Source organism: Dendropsophus ebraccatus, chromosome 8 (assembly GCF_027789765.1).
Source record: "Dendropsophus ebraccatus isolate aDenEbr1 chromosome 8, aDenEbr1.pat, whole genome shotgun sequence".
Taxonomy (NCBI): Eukaryota; Metazoa; Chordata; class Amphibia; order Anura; family Hylidae; genus Dendropsophus; species Dendropsophus ebraccatus.
In genome coordinates this window covers 113,307,638-113,326,462 of record NC_091461.1, presented here as the reverse complement: position 1 = coordinate 113,326,462, position 18,825 = coordinate 113,307,638, and the positions used below count along the sequence as shown (strand labels likewise).

At 44.1% G+C, this 18,825-nt stretch overlaps 1 protein-coding gene across 2 annotated transcripts in view; it reads right to left on the bottom strand.

The window, feature by feature from the left end:
- Window positions 1-12,125: 12,125 nt before the first annotated feature.
- Window positions 12,126-18,825, bottom strand: part of ST6GALNAC3 (ST6 N-acetylgalactosaminide alpha-2,6-sialyltransferase 3) — a 210,845-nt gene continuing 204,145 nt past the window's right edge. The window contains exons 4-5 of one of the 2 annotated variants that reach the window (XM_069981471.1): window positions 17,625-17,732; window positions 12,126-17,035 (exon numbers count right to left, since the gene is read on the bottom strand). In XM_069981471.1, coding sequence (XP_069837572.1) covers window positions 16,849-17,035; window positions 17,625-17,732 — 295 coding nt within the window. In that variant the 3' untranslated portion in view covers window positions 12,126-16,848. Of the gene's footprint in view, window positions 17,036-17,624; window positions 17,733-18,825 lie in introns of those variants that run through there. The other variant, XM_069981472.1, reaches the window with a different exon arrangement.

Here is an 18,825-nt window from a genome sequence, read left to right as displayed (position 1 = left end):
TGAGAAAGCCTCAACGGGCCCCTTTGTATAGCACACCTCGGGGCACACCTAGCACACCTCGGGGCACACCTAAGTTTGACAAAATACCGAAAAAAAACGTAATTCAGTAACTCACAGGTGGCGTCTTCTTTGATCTGAGGCGATCGCTCTCCGTTTCCTCTCCATCTGGCCCAGACCTCCATGATGATTTCTTCCAGCTACAATTCATCTCTTCGGGACCTGTCAGACAAACATCTTAGGCTCCGCACATTTCCAGCCACTTCCTTCCCTTTTTCCCACCCATAGACTCCTATACAGTAGTAACTCCACTGTTTGGTGTCATGTGCAGTAAAGTAAGGAGGTTTGTGGGTCCCGTGCTGTGCCCCCCATATAGTAATAATGTCCCCATGCTGTGCCCTCCATATAGTAATAATGCCCTCATAGTAATGCCCCCTGCTCTGCCCCATAGTAATGTCCCATGCCCCCATAGAAATGCCCCCTGTTCTCCCTCAGCACAAAAAAATAAAAAAATAAATCATACTCACTAATCCGGGCGGGGGACAGGTCCTCTTCTCCCTTGTGTGCGCCCTGTGGATCCACCAGCAGGCGTGATGACGTCATCGCTCTGCGCCTGTTGGTGAGAGCGCATCCATGCTAGAATGGACTAGAATGGAGGTGCTAGAAGGAGGTCGTCCCCCTGGAGTCTGTATTCTAGCTTCTTCACCATAGAGCAGGCTAGAATGGAGTTACAATAAGAGACATTACATGAGGTATACCAGGGGGAACTACAACTCCCAGCGTGTCCAGCCTGTTATTATGGGAGCTCAGAGGACATTACAGAAGGAGATATAAGAGGACTACAACTCCCAGCATGCACAGCCTGTTATTATGGGAGATCAGAGGACATCACAGGAGGAGATATAAGAGGAGGACTAAAATTTACAGCATGCCCAGCCTGTTATTATGGGAGATCAGAGGCCATTGCAGGAGGAGATATAATAGGACTACAACTCCCAGCATGGACAGCCTGTTATTATGGGAGATCAGAGGCCATTGCAGGAGGAGATATAATAGGACTACAACTCCCAGCATGGACGGCCTGTTATTATGGGAGATCAGAGGACATCACAGGAGGAGATATAAGAGGAGGACTAAAACTCACAGCATACAGAGGGAAGGTATAAGTGAGCCCCGCCCCATCATGTCACATGACAATGATCACAGGTCCCTCATCCATATGCAGCCTCTCCTGTTCTCAGCCCCGCCCCCTTATGACGTCACCACAGGTCCTTCCCCAGTGCAGCAAACAGGGCAGGTCCTTCCCCAGCCCCTCCAGCTCTCCCCCCGACTTGGGGTCGGCAGCACCCAACCCCTGGGGGTCGGTGATGCGGTGGGCATCTGGCTCACTGCTCGGGCAAGTGTCAGGGGCCCCTTGGGCGGCCGTGGGCCCCGGCACTTACCCGAATATGCCGGGTGCTGACGCCGGCCCTGACTACAGTCCAAGAACTGTCCAGAGCAGGAGAGGTTTTCTATGGGGATTTGCTGCTGCTCTGGACAGTTCCTGACATGGACAGAGATGGCAGCAGAGAGCACTGTGTCAGACTGGAAAGAATACACCACTTCCTGCAGGACATACAGCAGCTGATAAGTAGTGATGAGCGAACATTTTAATAAATGTTCGTATTGTTTGTGTTCGCCAATCATGAACAATTTGTAACAATCATTTTCGAACATACTCAAACTTGCGAATGTTTATTTCGCGATGTACACAACTGTAACTTACGCTTTGTGACTGATAATCTGTATGCATGTGCGTAACCAAAAGGTACGCATCTACTGTACGTTCGTTATTTGTTCATGAATATTCAGCAAACACGAACCAATCACAATCTTTTTTTTTCATGTACTGGAAGACAGTAATTTACTACTTTCTGACACCAGTTGATTTGAAAAAAAGGGGGAATATATATATGTATATATATATATATATATATATATATATATATATATGTATGGTGTTACCCAGGATTAGAAAAAGTACAACTACTTTATTGCCAAACAGCGCCACCCCTATCCTCAGGCTGTTTGTGGTATTACAGCCTAATTCACTTGAAAGGAAAAGAGCTGCAATACCACTCCCAAACTGAGGATAAGCTTGGTGCTGTTTCTGGAAGAAAGCGGCCATGTTTTTCTTAGGGCCCTATTCCAATGGCCGATCAATAATGTAAAAGAGCGCCGTTCTGCTAGATCGTTTAGCGAGTGCTGCAGGGACATCAATACCGATGTCCTTGCAGCCCTTGCAGCATACATTACCTAGCAGGGCTTCTCCTCCGCTCCATCTTCATCCCGGTCCCGCTCGCAGCATCAACTCCGGAGACCGATCAGCCAATCACTGGTCGCAGTGGTCCCGTCCTGTGATTGGCTGAGCGGTTTAACAGCTCAGTCAGGCGGCACCGAAGCTGCTGCGCGTGGGACCAGGATAAAGACGGAGCGGAGGAGAGGCCCTGCTAGGTAATGTATGCTGCTTGAATCGTCGGTCTCCCGCCGCGCATCGCTATTCCACGCAGCGATGCACCGTGGGTGACCGATGATTTTAGGTTTGGGCCTAAATAAACGATCAGCCGATGACACGATCATCTGCTGATCATTTTCTCTATTCCACCGAGCGATAATCGGCCCAATCGGGCCAATGCGGCTGATTATCGCTCCGTGGAATAGGCCCCTCAGGCTTGTGTTGGATGATCCCTTTAATCTAGTTCTAGACTGTATCTGTAGAGTAACATCAATAAGTGCTTCATCCCCTTAGTGCCGTACACAGACGCCGGCGTCTTCTTTCCCGCGCGCTGAGATGTCGCCTTCCTGATCTGTGGCCTTAATCAGCTAAAAAGCTTTCTCATTTTTTGGCTTGTGGCTGGAAGCATTTACTGTTGTTCTGAGAACTCCTCATGTCAAACTTCATTTATGTAATGGCAGCAAATGAAAGTCAGTTCAATACACTCCATTTATCTTCCCGGTCAGCGACTATGGATGCAAAGTCCATCAATTGGGAATATGAGCGCGAGAAGGGAAAAAAAAAAGTGCTGATGGCTGCGCGTGTCGCTGCTCAATGTCTGAGAAATGGTCTGACCCAGAAACAATCATCCTTGGAACCTGGAGAAACAATTCTCTTCTCTATCAGGCCAATATCTTACTGTCAGGGGAAAAAAATTATAAACAAGTGAGGGGCGGCTGCCGTACTGCGCTGACAGGAAGATATTGATAGACAACAGAATTGTTTCTCCAAGCTTCGTACTACTCCCTAGAAGCAATATTCCCATAATTCGACATACGAGTCAATGACACAAGCAATGGGGAGCATCAGATATAGATACAAAGATTATTAATTGTCATCTACTAGAAGGAATAGAGATCAGCTGACATGGCGTCTCTCTCTGGAGGACCTGCAGACACCTTATTGATTTTAATGTGCAACATGTAATGCTTCATTTCTCCTGTGGTGGCGCTGCAGGTGAATCGAACACCTGCTACCTAATCATTCTGCAGTGTCCTAGTACCCGATCTACCCCCTACTGAAAAGTATAGGTCGTCATGTGGCTGTCAGTATAATCCTGTATGTGTGCTGTAAATCTAAACATATCTGACAGGTAATGTATTTGTTTATACTGCTTAAAGGGCATATCCAGAATTAGAAAAACATGGTTGCTTTCTTCCATAAACAGCTCCACTTTTGTTTCATTGGAGTGAATGAAGCAGAGTTGTAATACCACACACACACTGCCTGAGGACAGGAGTGGCGTTGTTTTGTGGAAGAATTTTCTAATTCTTGACAACCCCTTTAACATGAATGTATACTGAAGGGTATAATTGTGTAAATATAAACTAATGCTAATCTATGTATGAGAAGCAGGTCACATGACCTTCCTACACTGTCTTCTCCTAGAAGCTAAAAGCTAGTTAAGCCTGGCTTTGCCAGTGTAACAATTCCATGTTACTCCATCCAGCTCTGGGCTTTTCACTATAAGGGTACATGCATACTACGGAATCAAGATGGAAAATGCGCTGCGGATTCCGTAGCTTGCACCCGCTCGGGAACTCTGGCGGTCGCGTGTGTCTCCGCCCGTGTCATAGACTCCATTCTATGCATGGGCGGATTCCGCCATCCACCAAAAGAACTGACAAGTCAGAGCTGCGAAATCTGCGGCAGGTTTTCCGTCGTGATTCCGTAGTGTGCAAATACCTTAAAACTCACAACATCATGTGGAGTAATTATACCCCGGCAAGCTGCATCCAGCTCACACTAAAGGAGCATCTACAAACAATCCATATTCCGCCTCATCGAGTATCATCAGAAGGGACTTTTAGTGGGCCACGGCCTACACCCTGCCATAGGGTATCGTAGTGCAACCAACTGTGAGTAAACAAAGTCTTCGTAGCAGTCATATTTACTATGGGGGTCCAACCTGTGAAGACCCTTAACGTAGAGTACACATTTGTGCTGGTTGAGCTTCCAGAACAGCTGCACGCACCTTGAACTTTGCACCCAAAAATGAGTTTTGGCTGAAAAGTCTGGTGGACTTCAAGCCAAGTAACAGGCGGTGTAAGCTTTGCACAAAAAGACTAGACAGTTTTTGGCCGGGTTCACACTATGTATGACACCGGCCGTTCTGTGACACGGCTGTGTCACAAAGCGGCTGGTGTCAGCGAAGTTCATCCCGGCTGGCACTGCAGTACCAGCCGGATGAACTTCATTCCTTTAGAATTGGGATGCGGGCACATTCGGGTGTGCCTGCATTCCAATTACCTATACCACACAATGTAAAGTGTGGCCGGAGCAGTCCGTCTTATCCATCCCCAGTTCATCAGGCCCTGCCTCACCCGTCTCCGGCATACCCATCCTCAGTTCATCAGTCCCTGCCTCACCCATCCCTGGCTCGTGCCTCTCTGCCTCACCCATCCCTGGTTCATCCGTCCCTGGCTCACCCACCCCAGTTCATCAGTTCCTTGCCTCACCCGTTCCTGTCTCACCCACCCCTGGCTCACCCCTCTCTGTCTGGTTCATTAGTCGTTGGCTCACCTGTCCCCAGTACACCAGTAACTGGCTCACCCCTCTCTGCCTCACCCATCCCCGGATTCATCTGTCCCTGCCTCACCCGTCTCTGCCTCACCCATCCCCGGATTCATCTGTCCCTGCCTCACCCCTCTTTGCCTCACCCGGCCCCCGGCTTCTCTGTCCCTACCTCACCCCTCTTTGCCTCACCCGTCCCCGGCTTCTCTGTCCCTGCCTCACCCGTCCCAAGCTCACTCATCCCCAGTTCATCTGTCCCTACCTCAACCATCCCTGGCTCACCCCTCTCTGCCTCACATGGCCCTGGCTCCTCGGCTCATCTGTCCCTACCTCACCCCTGACTACAGCATCTGCTATGCACTGTGTATTCCTTATTCATTCCCATAAGGAGGTCGGTATTGATTGGTAATAATCAGTACACAGAGCGGCTTCTCTCGTGCTGCACGTTATATTTACCTTCTAGAGTCACTTCAGCTCTTCTATTAGATTCCAGCATTTAAAATGAATCTTATTGGACTCTCAGTGAGGGAAAGTTTTTAGCTTATTGTGGTTTAAGTGGCTCCAATTCTTTGAAGAACTGAGAAGGAGCGAGCTGATTAGTAAGGTAATTCCATCACAACGTTCCTTATATTGGTAAAAAAGTGAAACTCAAAGGAACGTTCTAGAGGCTGCGCCAAAAGAAGAAGGTCCTTGGCTAAATATGTAGAAGGTCAAGAATAAATGGTGGGTAAGATACAACATAGCATAGTACATTGTGATGGGTATCTATCTATCTATCTATATTAGATAGGTGGGATATGGTGTGCTGTTGTGTTTTCCCCACTAGGTGTCACTACTGTTTTATTTATATTGTACTATGCACAGCTGCTGAAGGAGTAGAAGGGTTAACTGTTTTATGTCACATGTTATGTATTGACAAATCACAGGTGCGACTGCTTCTCTATCCTATCCTGTCTTCTCTCTCTCACGCACACTCAGCCCCACCACTCACAGGAGGGTTAACATAGCCCCTGTAGGAGGAGTTAGTTCTTGGTGGGAGGAAGTTAGTTAGTGGCTGAAAGTCCAAGCATATTGATGTGTGAGGATCAGCTCAGCTACAAAGTTCTACTGCTGAACCCTAGGACAACTATGCAGTGCTAAGCTCTACAAAGGGGAGAGAAACCAAACAGAGAACACCTTGCCTACACCAGGAACCTCTCCAAAATGTGCAGGGCAGTTACCTCAAGCAATAGGAACTGACCCCAGTGGGACAAAGCAACAGTACATCTACGTATCCCACTGAGCAGTGCAGGACGACTGGGTAATCCTGGGAATCTGATACAGCCAGATAACCGACGACTGGGGCTCGTATTAACCACCTAGGACGGGTAGCCCACAACTAGGGGGCGTAAGGCGATTGAAGACTAGAACAGTTATCCGTAAGTATAAGTATTCTCTCTCTATTCTTCTGTCACTTCACCTGTTCCGGAAGAGCACACTTAATTCATTGGGCACGGTCCCTCTGGGAACTTCTCTCTCCTGTCTCTCTACTACAAAGCACCTATTACTACAAGCACTGGTTCTATGCCAACTGTCAGCATCTAAGTTCTCTGTAAAGATTTGTACTGTATCTATCTATCTATCTATCTCCTATCTATCTATCTATCTATCTCCTATCTATCTATCTATCTATCTATCTATCTATCTAACTATCTATCTATCTATCTATCTATCTATCTATCTATCTATCTATCTATCTCCTATCTATCTATCTATCTATCTATCTATCTATCTTCTATCTATCTCCTATCTTTCTATCTATCATCACATTTCTGTTTCTTCCCTCTCATCTCTCTCCTCTTGGCTCCTTTTCCATCTTCTCCTCTGCATTCTTACCCCCCCCCCCCCTCTCCTCTGCTATCCGTCTGTTCTTATTCCTCTTCCTTATTTCTGATAAGATGTAATGGTGAATCAGACATATTTCGGGGGTGAAGCATTGCGCCATTTCCTTCCACTGTAAACAACAACAAATGTACAGAGTGGCTGCATTAACAGATGAAACGCTCCTTAGACAGTGCAGATCTGATGCCAATCCATGAATGTGACTAGTTTAGTACAGTCTGTTATACAAATAGCGGCTGCCAGTGGGAAGCAGTAAGTCATCTGCGAGACACTTGTGGCAAACAACCCGTGGAGTTAGTGAACTTGGCAGCAAGACACAGCCGACATTTTTCTAAGGATGAATTGTTATTGAACAATCTCTATGATTGATTGAGCACGAATCGGCCCTGGGTTTCACACAGCATCACGGAGGCATGTCCTCACACATCGCCCGGAGCTACCCAGAGTAATACCGCGCCGTCTGCTCGCCAGGAAGATAAATAGCAATTTACCCATTCAATTATTTTCCGTACATTAATATGTCATGCACCATCCAGGCTCATTACAATGAGAACTAAATAGAAGAAATAAAATTTTATACCCCAATTTTTCCTCTGAAATTTTAAAGGGATTTCCAAGATTCCAAAAAATGTGATTAAACTATAAAAAGTTCCTCTCCTCTCACCATTCACATTAGACCGTGTCTCCATAGGGACTTGTAGTGTAAATTCTGTATCTCAGACGCACTAGGGCAGAGAAGGGGAAACTGCGGCCCTCCAGCTGTCACAAGACTAGAATTCCCATCATGACCCATAGGGACCGAAAGTTCCCCTTACCTGCCCTAGGTCCCAATCTATAGGAAGTTAGGTTACATATGTATTTTTCATGAATTAACAATGGTGGACCTTCCCTTTAAATAAATAAATGTAACCCAATGTAACTAAACTAATAACACACAACTATATTGTTCATGTCTTTTATTGAGCAGACTGCGTAAAAGTCCACAGTGCAGGGGAAAAAGGTGAACCCTTGAATCTGTAGATCCTGCTTGAGCAGCAATTACTTTTATTTTTTTTTAACTTTACTTTTTAACGATTAGATACAGATACTGAAACATGAGCTTTCTTTAATGTGTTTCTACTTTGCGATGGTAATTTTATTTTTTTGTAAATTATTATGGGGGCAGCCATATTGCCTGCCTTTTTTTTTTTTTTTTTTTTTAAACAGCATTTGAATAACATGCTTTACGGCAAGCTTCAAAGACACAGGCCAAAAAAGAAAACCCTTCTCAGGGTATCATAAACATTAGGGACAACCCTTAATCAGTCATAAGTCATTTTTGACATGTCATCTGATATCAAGGAGTCCAACAGCACCAATATATCCAATTTGCAAGTAGTTTGGCGGTCCATGGAAGAGGTCCACCATTTTAGTGGTGTGGACCAAAGTAGTGGCTCCAAAGACTCCAAAAGTATCCAAATGTCTAAAATCTTCAAAAGTTTATTGTGGGGCCAAGTACAAGACCTGCTGTGATCAATAACTTTTTAAATTTATTTTTTATGATGGTGACTCTGAGATTGGGACGATGGGTTTTATGTACAGCTCTCACCCATCCTATAAAACTTCATTAGCTTTCTAGTAGGTTATTTAGTAGATTATCACCTAGCCATAGGATATGGGATAACTGATGGGGGTCTAACTGCTGGGACCACCACCAATCACAAAAATGGGGGTCAGCTGACCTCTATGTAAATGAAGAACACTGCGCATGCTCAGTCACCGCTCTATTCACGCTCTATAGTTATAGTTGACAATGTTTGGAGGCCCCCAGAGTATGTTTGCTGCTGAAGGGTCCCTGGCTTCGGACCCCCACTGATCAGCTAGATATCAGAGTTAGCTCTGGTGTCAATGTGGTAATGGTATAGACTCATTTATTATTTTCCGTCTTGTTTTCTAGTACATCAGACTCAGTGGCGGAAGCGATTTTCATCCCGTCAGACCGGCTGCCCCTATTATAAATGTAACGCTGCATTTATCCACTGATGTAAATTGGTGTTATAGTGAAATCTCCATGAGGTGCCAGTCTCCTCCGTGACTTTACCTCTTTACGTCTTGTTTGCAGGGAAAGAAAAAAAAAGAAGAAAAACACAGACAATTCACATATTTTGACTTAAATACTGCCATAGCTCTCCCTCCTGCCGGCTTCCATGACAGTCCTCAGGCTGAAGTGATAAAGCCTTGTAGGACAGGTTGTAACTTACCCAACAAAATATTCCGCTGTTGTTGCCGCTGAAGCAAGAGAAGACATAATGAAATAACAGAATCTCATTTTTTCCTGACAGCGGCTTCACAATGCCGGCATTATCTGCATTATCTAATATGCTGCTTTGAAGCTGGCAGTGATTGTGATGGGGCAATAATCACACCGCTATGGAAAGCAGCCTGTGCACCACGTCCTGCGCACACACCGAATGGAGACGTAAAGGAGCAGAATTATAATCAGACAAATGGTGATCTCCACGAGAATAATCTAAGAAGCTGGGTGACAGGAGATAAACCCTGCACTATACATATATATATATATATATATATATATATATATATATATATATATACACAATATAGATATATGCTTAAAAAAATCTAAGAAGGCGTGTGACATGAAATACACCTTGCACTATATATATATATATATATATATATATATATATATATATACACACAAATACACATACAAATATAGATATACACACACATATAAATAGATATACACATAAGCTTCTGAGCATCTGGCAATGCAGGAGTTACACTGAGCTCTGCTAGACTTGATTGCAGCAGCTGAGCAAGTCTTTTGATTGACTTTTCCCTCTGCCTGTCCGGAACCTGGAGGATCAGAGCGCCGGTCCAATGGGGATCCGGATCGGGCTCTTGATCCTCATAAAAGAAATCTGAGCCAGTCTCTCAATGCTGGCTATTAAGGTTTATACCCTGATCCCAGTTCCCCCTGTCTATTCCTGCAATCCCCATTCCTAATTGTTCATTATAATGTGTGTGTATAGTGTTGGTTGGTGAACTCACTGATGTCTGTCTGATTTTGTGCACATCTTAAAGGGGTAGTGCGGCGCTAAACAATTATTCACTAAATAACACACATTATAATGTTATGTTAGTGAATGGCCCCCTTCCCCATGTACCCCCCACCCACGCCAGACCCGAAAGTGTAGTGCTCTATACTCACCCGATTTGTGTCGACCCCCGACCGCCATCTTGGGGACAATGATGTAATCTTCGGGAGGCCGGCCGAACCACTCCGACCGTCAATCATGCTGGCCCCCCTCTGCCGCGTCATCAGCTGCTCAGCCGCGATTGGCTGAGCATAACTGTGCTCAGCCAATTGCGGCTGAGCAGCTGCTGACGCTGCAGAGAGGGGGGCCGGCATGAAGGAGGGCTGGTGCGGCCTCTGGAAGATTACATCATTGTCCCCAAGATGGCGGCCGGGGGTCGACACAAATCGGGTGAGTATCGAGCACTGCACTTTCGGGTCTGGCGTGGCTGGGGGGAACACAGGGAAGGGGGCCATTCACTAACATAACATACATTACAAAGTTGTATAACTTTGAAATGTGTGTTATTTAGTAAATAATTGTTTAGCGCCGCACTACCCCTTTAAATGTTCACTGACCTTTAAAGAAATATTGCATAAATCAATAGTAAAATTAAAGTACAGTATAAAACATTTTGTAATATACCTTTTTAAAGAAAATGCCTTTTTCTCCACTCATCACGTTCCTTTCCTTCATCCCTTATTCACAATGATAAACTATTTTAAATGAATCATCCCACTGAGGGATCAGATAACATGCTGCCTATAGAAGTTTATGTGGAGTTTAGTGGAGGGAGCTGCAGAGTGACACAGAAGTAGCTTAATGTTTAGTAAGTATAATATCTGACTCTGTATTGTTTGATAATGTCCTCCATGCTGCTGCTTCTGAGTACTCTAGAGATAGAAGGGAGCAGGACCCCCTCCTCTATATGTGTGTGTGTGTGTGTGTGCAGTGTATAAAAAACATCATAGCAGCTAGTCTACACCTAGTAGCTCAGAAAAGACAAAGAATTAGAGATAGAGACAGATTTGTACTTACTAGCTCAAAAACAAATAAAAAAGAGAGACATCCGAATAAGTAAGACGTGTGAAAACTTAACGTTTTATTTATTTATATAAACATATTACAAAATGCTTCATGGACGTTCCCAATGAATTCATAGAAAAAAACACAGACCTAAAATATTCTACATAAGACGTACAGAAAAAATGCAATGTTTCCAGGTGATCAGATGGTACTTTGTTTCTTGTACCGAAGTATACAGTATAATACACATTATAGACTGTGTATTATATTGTCTGTATACATATCCCTAATCCAGCATCTATATTAGTCTATGGGGTCACACTGTACCGTATTACGCTTCCAATCTCATCTGGTCTAATGGGTGGTGTGTTATGGAGGTACTCTACCTTATAAGTAGAGATGATCGAACATCGGGAATTGTTAGGTTCAATCGAACTCGATCCTTCTCGAACCTTTGTCATTTGATTCCCGATGCCTTCCTGTTCAGTGGGAAAGGTGGAGCAAGCACAAGTACCTCCTGGAAAACAGGCATTCAGCCTAGGTAATAGGCTGTATCCCTGTTTTACAGGCGGTACTCGGGCTTGCTCCACCTTCCCCACGGAACGGGAAGGCATCGGGAAACAAATGACGAAGGTTCGAGAAGGATCGAGTTCGATTGAACCTAACAATTCCCGATGTTCGATCATCTCTACTAATTAATTCAATGTACAGCATTACCAATGAGGTTTGCAACCTATGGCTCTTCAGCTCCTGTGACAACCTCCATGCCAGGACGGGTAGTTTTACACCAGGACGAGAGCAACAGCCTGCAGATACTATGTCGAAACAGCACTTTGATCTAACAATATTGCTACATTCAAAGGAATATTGAAAGGGTTCTCTAGAATGTTCTATCCTTAGAACAGGCCATCACTGTATGAGTGATGGGGGTCTGACCTCTGGGACCATTGCCAATCAGCACTTGTAAGAGCCCTAAACCCAAACATGCAGCATTTGATTACCAGTGGCTGAAGAAGTTGGATGCAGCCCTAAGGCTGTCTGGAAAATATGGATCCAGCCTTAGGCCATAGACTATATCCATCTTTTCTAGGACTCCCTAGGGCTGCTTACAACTTCTTCAGCCTCTGGTAATCAAATGCTGCACGCTCCGGTTTGGACGAACCCACCCATGTGAACGAACCACCATATTGGTGTGAAAAATGAATGGGCCCAGACTGTAGGGCGTTTGGTGGTCAGACTCTCAACAATAACACAATGAGGACTCCTAAGGATACACCATCAATGATAAAGAAGCCCTGGAACAAAAAGTAACTGATGATGTATAAAACAATATAAAAAGTATTAAAAACAACAAGAGATCTCGACATCTATAAAAGAATGAAACATAATGCACATCACAGAAAATTGGAAAATTGTCACTACAACTTCTAGTACAGGTCTGTATTATCGCGTTTCAAGTCATTGCCGTTCACATGTACAAATAAAAAAAAAAGGAAATGGAAGAGAAAATTCATAGTTTTATGTATTGTTCTTTTGTGTATTGTTTTTCACTTAGTTATTTTATTACAGCTTTTTCTGCACCGTGGATGCAGTAGTGTACAGTACGTTTGCAAATTTCTTAACGCGGCCGTCATCAGAAGAGCCTTGTTTATGGTCTGAGGTGACTAGCCATGGACTGTAGTAGTGCCATTTACAGTCAGGAAGACTAAGTTATTGTCATAAGGGGAACAAGCCCCATGGGGACATCCCCAACACCCAACCTCACTGACCAAGTCGCGAAGGGTTGGTGGCCCCCAATGCTTCTATCTCTTTCTTTTTAAGTTCTACCTTGGCTATCTACACAACTCACAAAGACTTCCACGGAAGGGGCCAAAAGTATGTGTCCTATACATGGCTGAAACAGGGGGTCCAATATCTTATCCAGTTCTGGGTGACTCTGCAGTACTATAATGTAGCGTCACCTGGTGGTAGCAATAAGAATAAACCTTTCGGGGCACGTTTATAAAAAAAAAAGTGCATGCATACAATTTATAAAATTAGGGCATGTGACATAACATGTATGGCACTACTCATGACACACTAGGCAAACTACGCCATGTAAAAAATAAATTTGGCAGCCATCTTTCAAGGTTTAAGTCCTGGAAAATCCCTTTAAGGATTTTTATTACGATCTTGGACTTGGACAGAAGACATGAACAGTTTACTGATAAGGATGTAGATTAAAATAATCTCCAGCATTCACTACTGGATATTGGCCAACATATGGACTCAAAATTGTGTAAATTTTTGTTTTTTAACTCTTCCCCCTTTTGGTGCTAAATTACAAATACCCTGTCCCTTTGAGCCCACTTTTTGGGACTGTTCCGTGAAAACGGGGACTCTTGGCTGATATGCTGCTACTATTCAACGACCACAACGGGGCAAGAGAAGACCTTGCTCAAGGATATTTTTGATTATAATCATCCATTGGGCAGAATATTACAGTTGCACAACCTTCAAAATACAGTATATAGAAAAATGGGCATAGGTGACCCACACAACAACAACATTATGTGCACGACACTTAGAGGTATTGTGTAGATGAAGTAGATACGTATAAAAAGGAGCCGCTCCCTATAAACAAATAGCCTAAAAAAATATATCGATATAAAAATACTTGCGTCATCATTTTTCATGCTTCGTAAAAAAAAACAACAACATTACAAACAGTTTTTTTTTTTTAGCTTCTAGAAAGAAGAAGATGAATTAAAGCATCGATATATGTCAAGTATGGGTTCACAGTATCGGTTATTATTACAGCAGTGTCGATGATCTGAGCGGAGGGTAAGATGATGTACCACTGTGTTAGTCATGATATAGTCATCTGGATTATAGGGGTGAAGCCCATATGCTTAATCCCAGGTTGGGTGCCAGCTGTCTGAGCGACAACAGACAGGAAAGTGTCTCGTCATGACCAAGGCCAACAGTTCTGGAGGCATCTTCCCACCTTCTTCAGCGGTGAACGCCATCCTTTTTATAGAATGGGGAGTACTGTGTATATTATACAGATAAAACACCATCTTGGAATATCTTCTCCTCTTAACCCCATAACCTCAACCTCAGTGAGTATGGGGGTCAGGAGAGGTAACATGTCTCACCATCTCTGAGCATTTTTTATTCCTTCTAGTCTACAGCTGATCATTTGGGGTCCCAGCTGGGGGACACCTTGTGATCCTGCATATCATTTAAGAGCTGTTCTATGAGATGACAACTCCCTATATTGGTTTTATTATGATGGTTGGAACCCCCTGCCATCTCAAGAACAAACTCCTGAAGGAGACTTCAAATCGAGCCGTGGTGCAAAGTCTCAACCATTGTTCTGTTCTCTGACTATGGGAGTGGTAAAATTTTGAGGGGTCTTACCACCACAGACACGTATCTCCTATCCACAGGAGAGGGGATAAGAGACTGATCAAAGACTCTAGTGTATTGGGACCATCCACAATCTCAAGAACAGGACTCCAGAATGGGACTCTGAATCAAGCAGCAGTCCAAAGACTATGAGAGTCCCGAAGAAAGCTGAGCAATGTACATGGCTATCTTTAGCACTCTCATAAACCATGGATGGAGTAGCATTGAGTCTAGTTTAAAGGTTTCAATAACTGATTGTTTGGCCTTCAGGTTAATCTCCTGCCCGCCACCTGTCCTCCCCATAGACAGGATACGACCGATACGACCAAGCTCTCCTGTGTTCTCTGTCAGGAGGGAAGGGGTAAGCTGCAGCAAGAGGGGTCTTCTGCGACTATCTCTTTCTGAACAAAGAGGTCAGCCATGATATCTATCACCACCGTCAGTGGTTGATCATGGGAGCCCCATACACACTAGACAATGGCTTTATGTGCCACGAGGGACATAAGTCTAAGGTTGATGACCACCTTAAGAATCCCGTTCTCAAGATTCTGGTTGGTCCAAGTGGTGCCCTCCCATCCCTCACGATCAGACACTTCACATCCTGTGGATAGGGTAGAAGTGACTATGTTAGTAAAACCCCTAAAAACTCCATAACAGGGTTGCCAACCCCCTTTAAATTTCAAGTTTTTAAAAATAATTGGTGAACTGGTGCCCACAAATTTTTGGAAGGTGATTGATCTTATTCAGATTCTTGCCACTATAAGCGTAAGCATTTTACAGTGCACAGCAATTGCTGCTAATGTGATCATATCTGAGCTATAGACATACATCACTTATATTCTTTATCATTCATTATGGTCTGTAAAAAAAAAAAAAATTGGCCGTCCTTGATTTTTGCATAAGGTGCCCAGAAGAAAAATAAAAAAATCAGGTTGGCAACCCTGCTCCATAAAAGAAAAACACAGAAGCAGCACATTTAGGGGCAGCTGTCCAAGCTTAAGGGAACTTGCTTCCCTGTAGGGTCTGCTACAACGTCCGGCCCGACATTGGCCCACTTATTGCTGTGATACGGTTAGGGCAGGTGACTATATTGCTCACTGCTTTATGGACTATCAATCACTACTTTCTAGACTAGCAAGCACAGAGGTCCAGCTTGGGTAGAGCACCTTAACAATTATTCAAAAGTTCTACAAAAGTTTTCTTTAAAATCACTGATAAGTTAAAGTATATGACCACCTTAAACACTGCAGTTTTTTTTCCCAACATTCTCAGCTGACTCTCAAATAGTTGAACATTTTCAACAAACTTTTCTTACATCAATAATACAAAAGTAAAATTGGTGTAATATATCTTATTAGAGAAAATGCGTCTTTCTCTATGTATCAGACTCCTTTCCTGCTCCCCCTTATAAAGTCATCATATAGTCTGCATAAACTGTTTAAGCCTGCCTTTAGATGGGTCAGCTCACTGAAAAAAAGAGGTTGCAGCTATGGTAAAGGGTAAAGGAGGAGAAGTGGCTGGAAAGAGACAGAGAGCCTGCAGCAGCTTGTACTCAGTATTATATCTCAACCCATTCACAGCTTACACTATTTAGAACTGCTCTATAATGTCCATGCTGCTACTACTTCTGATTGTGTGTTATGGAGATATAAGGGAGTAAGATACCCTCTTTGAGAAAGATACCCTTTGAATGTGCAATGTATGGGAGCCATAGAAGCGAGTCTACACCCACTGTCTCGGGAAAAACTAAAAATTACAGAGGGAGTTTGCTGATGGGAAAACTGGTGAAAGTTTTTTAATGGCTAGAAACAGTGCTACTCCTCATGTACATATCCTGAAATGTCAGGTTAATATATGTTTATGTCTGATTGAGCTTTATTGTTCTGATCCAGAGCTCCAAATCCTCTGAATAAACCACGATATATGTTAACATTTTGGCTATCTGTAGCCGCCACTAGGTGGCGCTTCCTGTATACTGTGTATACAGTGAGCTCAATAACCAGACAGCATGCAGTCTGTTCTTTAGCTACCCTAAGGCGGCCAGAATTTTACCAAATCAAGGAATATGGAGCCTTGTATCAGAGAAGAATCAGCAGAGAAAGTTTGACCTAGTGGTGATAAAAGGTAGACATTCCCTCAAAGGCTGTTGGGAGTTGTAGCTCTAGAACAAGTTAGGGATCATTGGTTTGCAGAAGAGTTAGTCTTTCTTTATTATGTTACTACTATCTCAGAGTATTAACCTCTAAGGTACTGATATTCATTCTATTGCAAAACTACAACTCCCAGCATGCCCGTTTTGGAATGACTGCTCTGAGGCATAAAGTGCTTGTAACGTCTGATATGTCTTACCCCCCGCTCAGTATTTTCCATTGTATTTTTTGAGGCTTTACTGTATCATGACAGTCCATTGCTCTGTCCATTATATTAAGGTAATGACCAGTCCGGGTTGCTGAACGTTATATTGTGCAGCTTTGCCCACTTTGCAAACACTCGTTTTTCGGTGATAAAACGGTGTCCTCCGTACGGGGCGTTTTCATGTAGGATGTACTCATCACATTCATATCGTCCTGGTTCATAGTAATGATAAGGAACTTTCCGGAAGCCACTTGCCCTAAAAGAATAAAACAGGATTAGCCTATGGTATAAGTCTTATAAGAGGGAAGGTGCAAAGACATTTCTTTGGGTGCGGGATTGATCCTCAATCTCAACTGACCCATACGCTACTCAAATGGGCAATGTCACCCAAACCCTGAATGTACCCTCAGAAAATACAGCTCTTATGGGGCCTCTGAACCGATGGGGCCCAGGCCTGTTGGTCCCAACCAGTTGGCGGGCTCTGTTCTTTATACTGCAATGGGGAAACCATCCCAATGGGTCATCGAAAGAGAAGATGATGGAAGGGGTGGGTTGGTGGCCCACTTTGATTATTACTATGGGGCTCAATGCTTTTACCAACAATGCTAGAGGTCATATAGAGATGTTTTAGGGTGGTTGCGGAGTCGCAGATTGACTACAATAACCTCAACCATGCAGCCTAAAGAGTAAGGCCAGAATAGCAGATACTAGAAAAATGTGACGTGGTTGATTGGTGGATCTTCCTCCCAATTGTACACTAATAACATAGCCATGTAATGCCATAGACTGCCCTTAGATAAGCCTTTCCATGGGTTTACTTTCCCAATTCCCCCAAATGGTCTTACCTGCAATATGTATCGTTGATCATTCCATATACATGGATTCCCTCACAGGCGTCCATCGCCAGGATCAAGGTGAACCAACCAGTGCTGAGATAGGATCCTGACTGCACCCTGTAAGACAAAGCATATTATGTCAGGTGCTGTGTCCACTCATTGACCATGTACTGATCCCACTATGGAATTTGGCCGGAATCGATTGGATACCGGCCATACACATAGGATAGCTGTCAGCTGAACAATAAATCGGTCAACCCCTCCATAGCCTTGCATGTTTGGCCAAGAATGCATGAAGAGTCAGGAAGTACTCATACACATTAGATGACTGTCTGGTCCCATCAAATTTGTCAGGACTGGCCAACACATATGTACTGTTAGAGACACATCAGGATCAGAGAACCCAACTGATCACTCAAAAGAGCCAGAGAAGCACTTGGCCCAGTGTTCCTCTCGCCATCTTACTGCGGAAGATGGATTCTATATTAAGTCTGGAGCCTGTTCCCAGACAAGGAGAGAGTCGCTGAGCAGAGTACTTCTCTGACTTTGTGGGAACATAGTCTAAAAGTCAATCACCTTTCCTTTTTGGTCCAATATCCTGTGCTAGTAAATTTCAGGGGTCATTTAGAGATGTGCCCTATTAGTTAGAGTGAAGATAAGCCCTGTAAGTTTTTGGACCCCATAGCAGTTGCTATTGCCAGTTTTGGGCTTGGTCTGGTACTGTCTATAAGTCTACACAGTCTATGAATTTTTTTCATTTCTGAAGGGCGCCCAGTAGAGATAAGCGCATCTTAAAGAGGTACTTCGGGCTGGGGTTATTTTTAGTGTATGGCCAGGGAGGGGGTGTATATAGAGGTCGTCGACCCAGCTACGACCGCTAAATGACTGAGCTGCCTTGAGACGTCACGTCTCAAGCCGCAGCTCAGACCAGGAAGCAACAGCGGGACAGAAGAACGGGGCGGCGCGATCCGGGACCTGGCGCTGGAACCGGAGAGGTAAGTGGCCTGCGTCCTCTATATCCACCCCCTCCCCAGCCATACACTAAAAATAACCCCAGCCTGGTTACCTCTTTAAGCATCCTTGAATCCATCCATCTGATTACCGATGTCTGAAGAAGTTGGATGCAGCCCTAGGGAGTCCAGGAAAACATGGATACAGACTATGGCCAATGGACATTTCCATGTTTCTAGGCAGACCTAGGGATGGATCC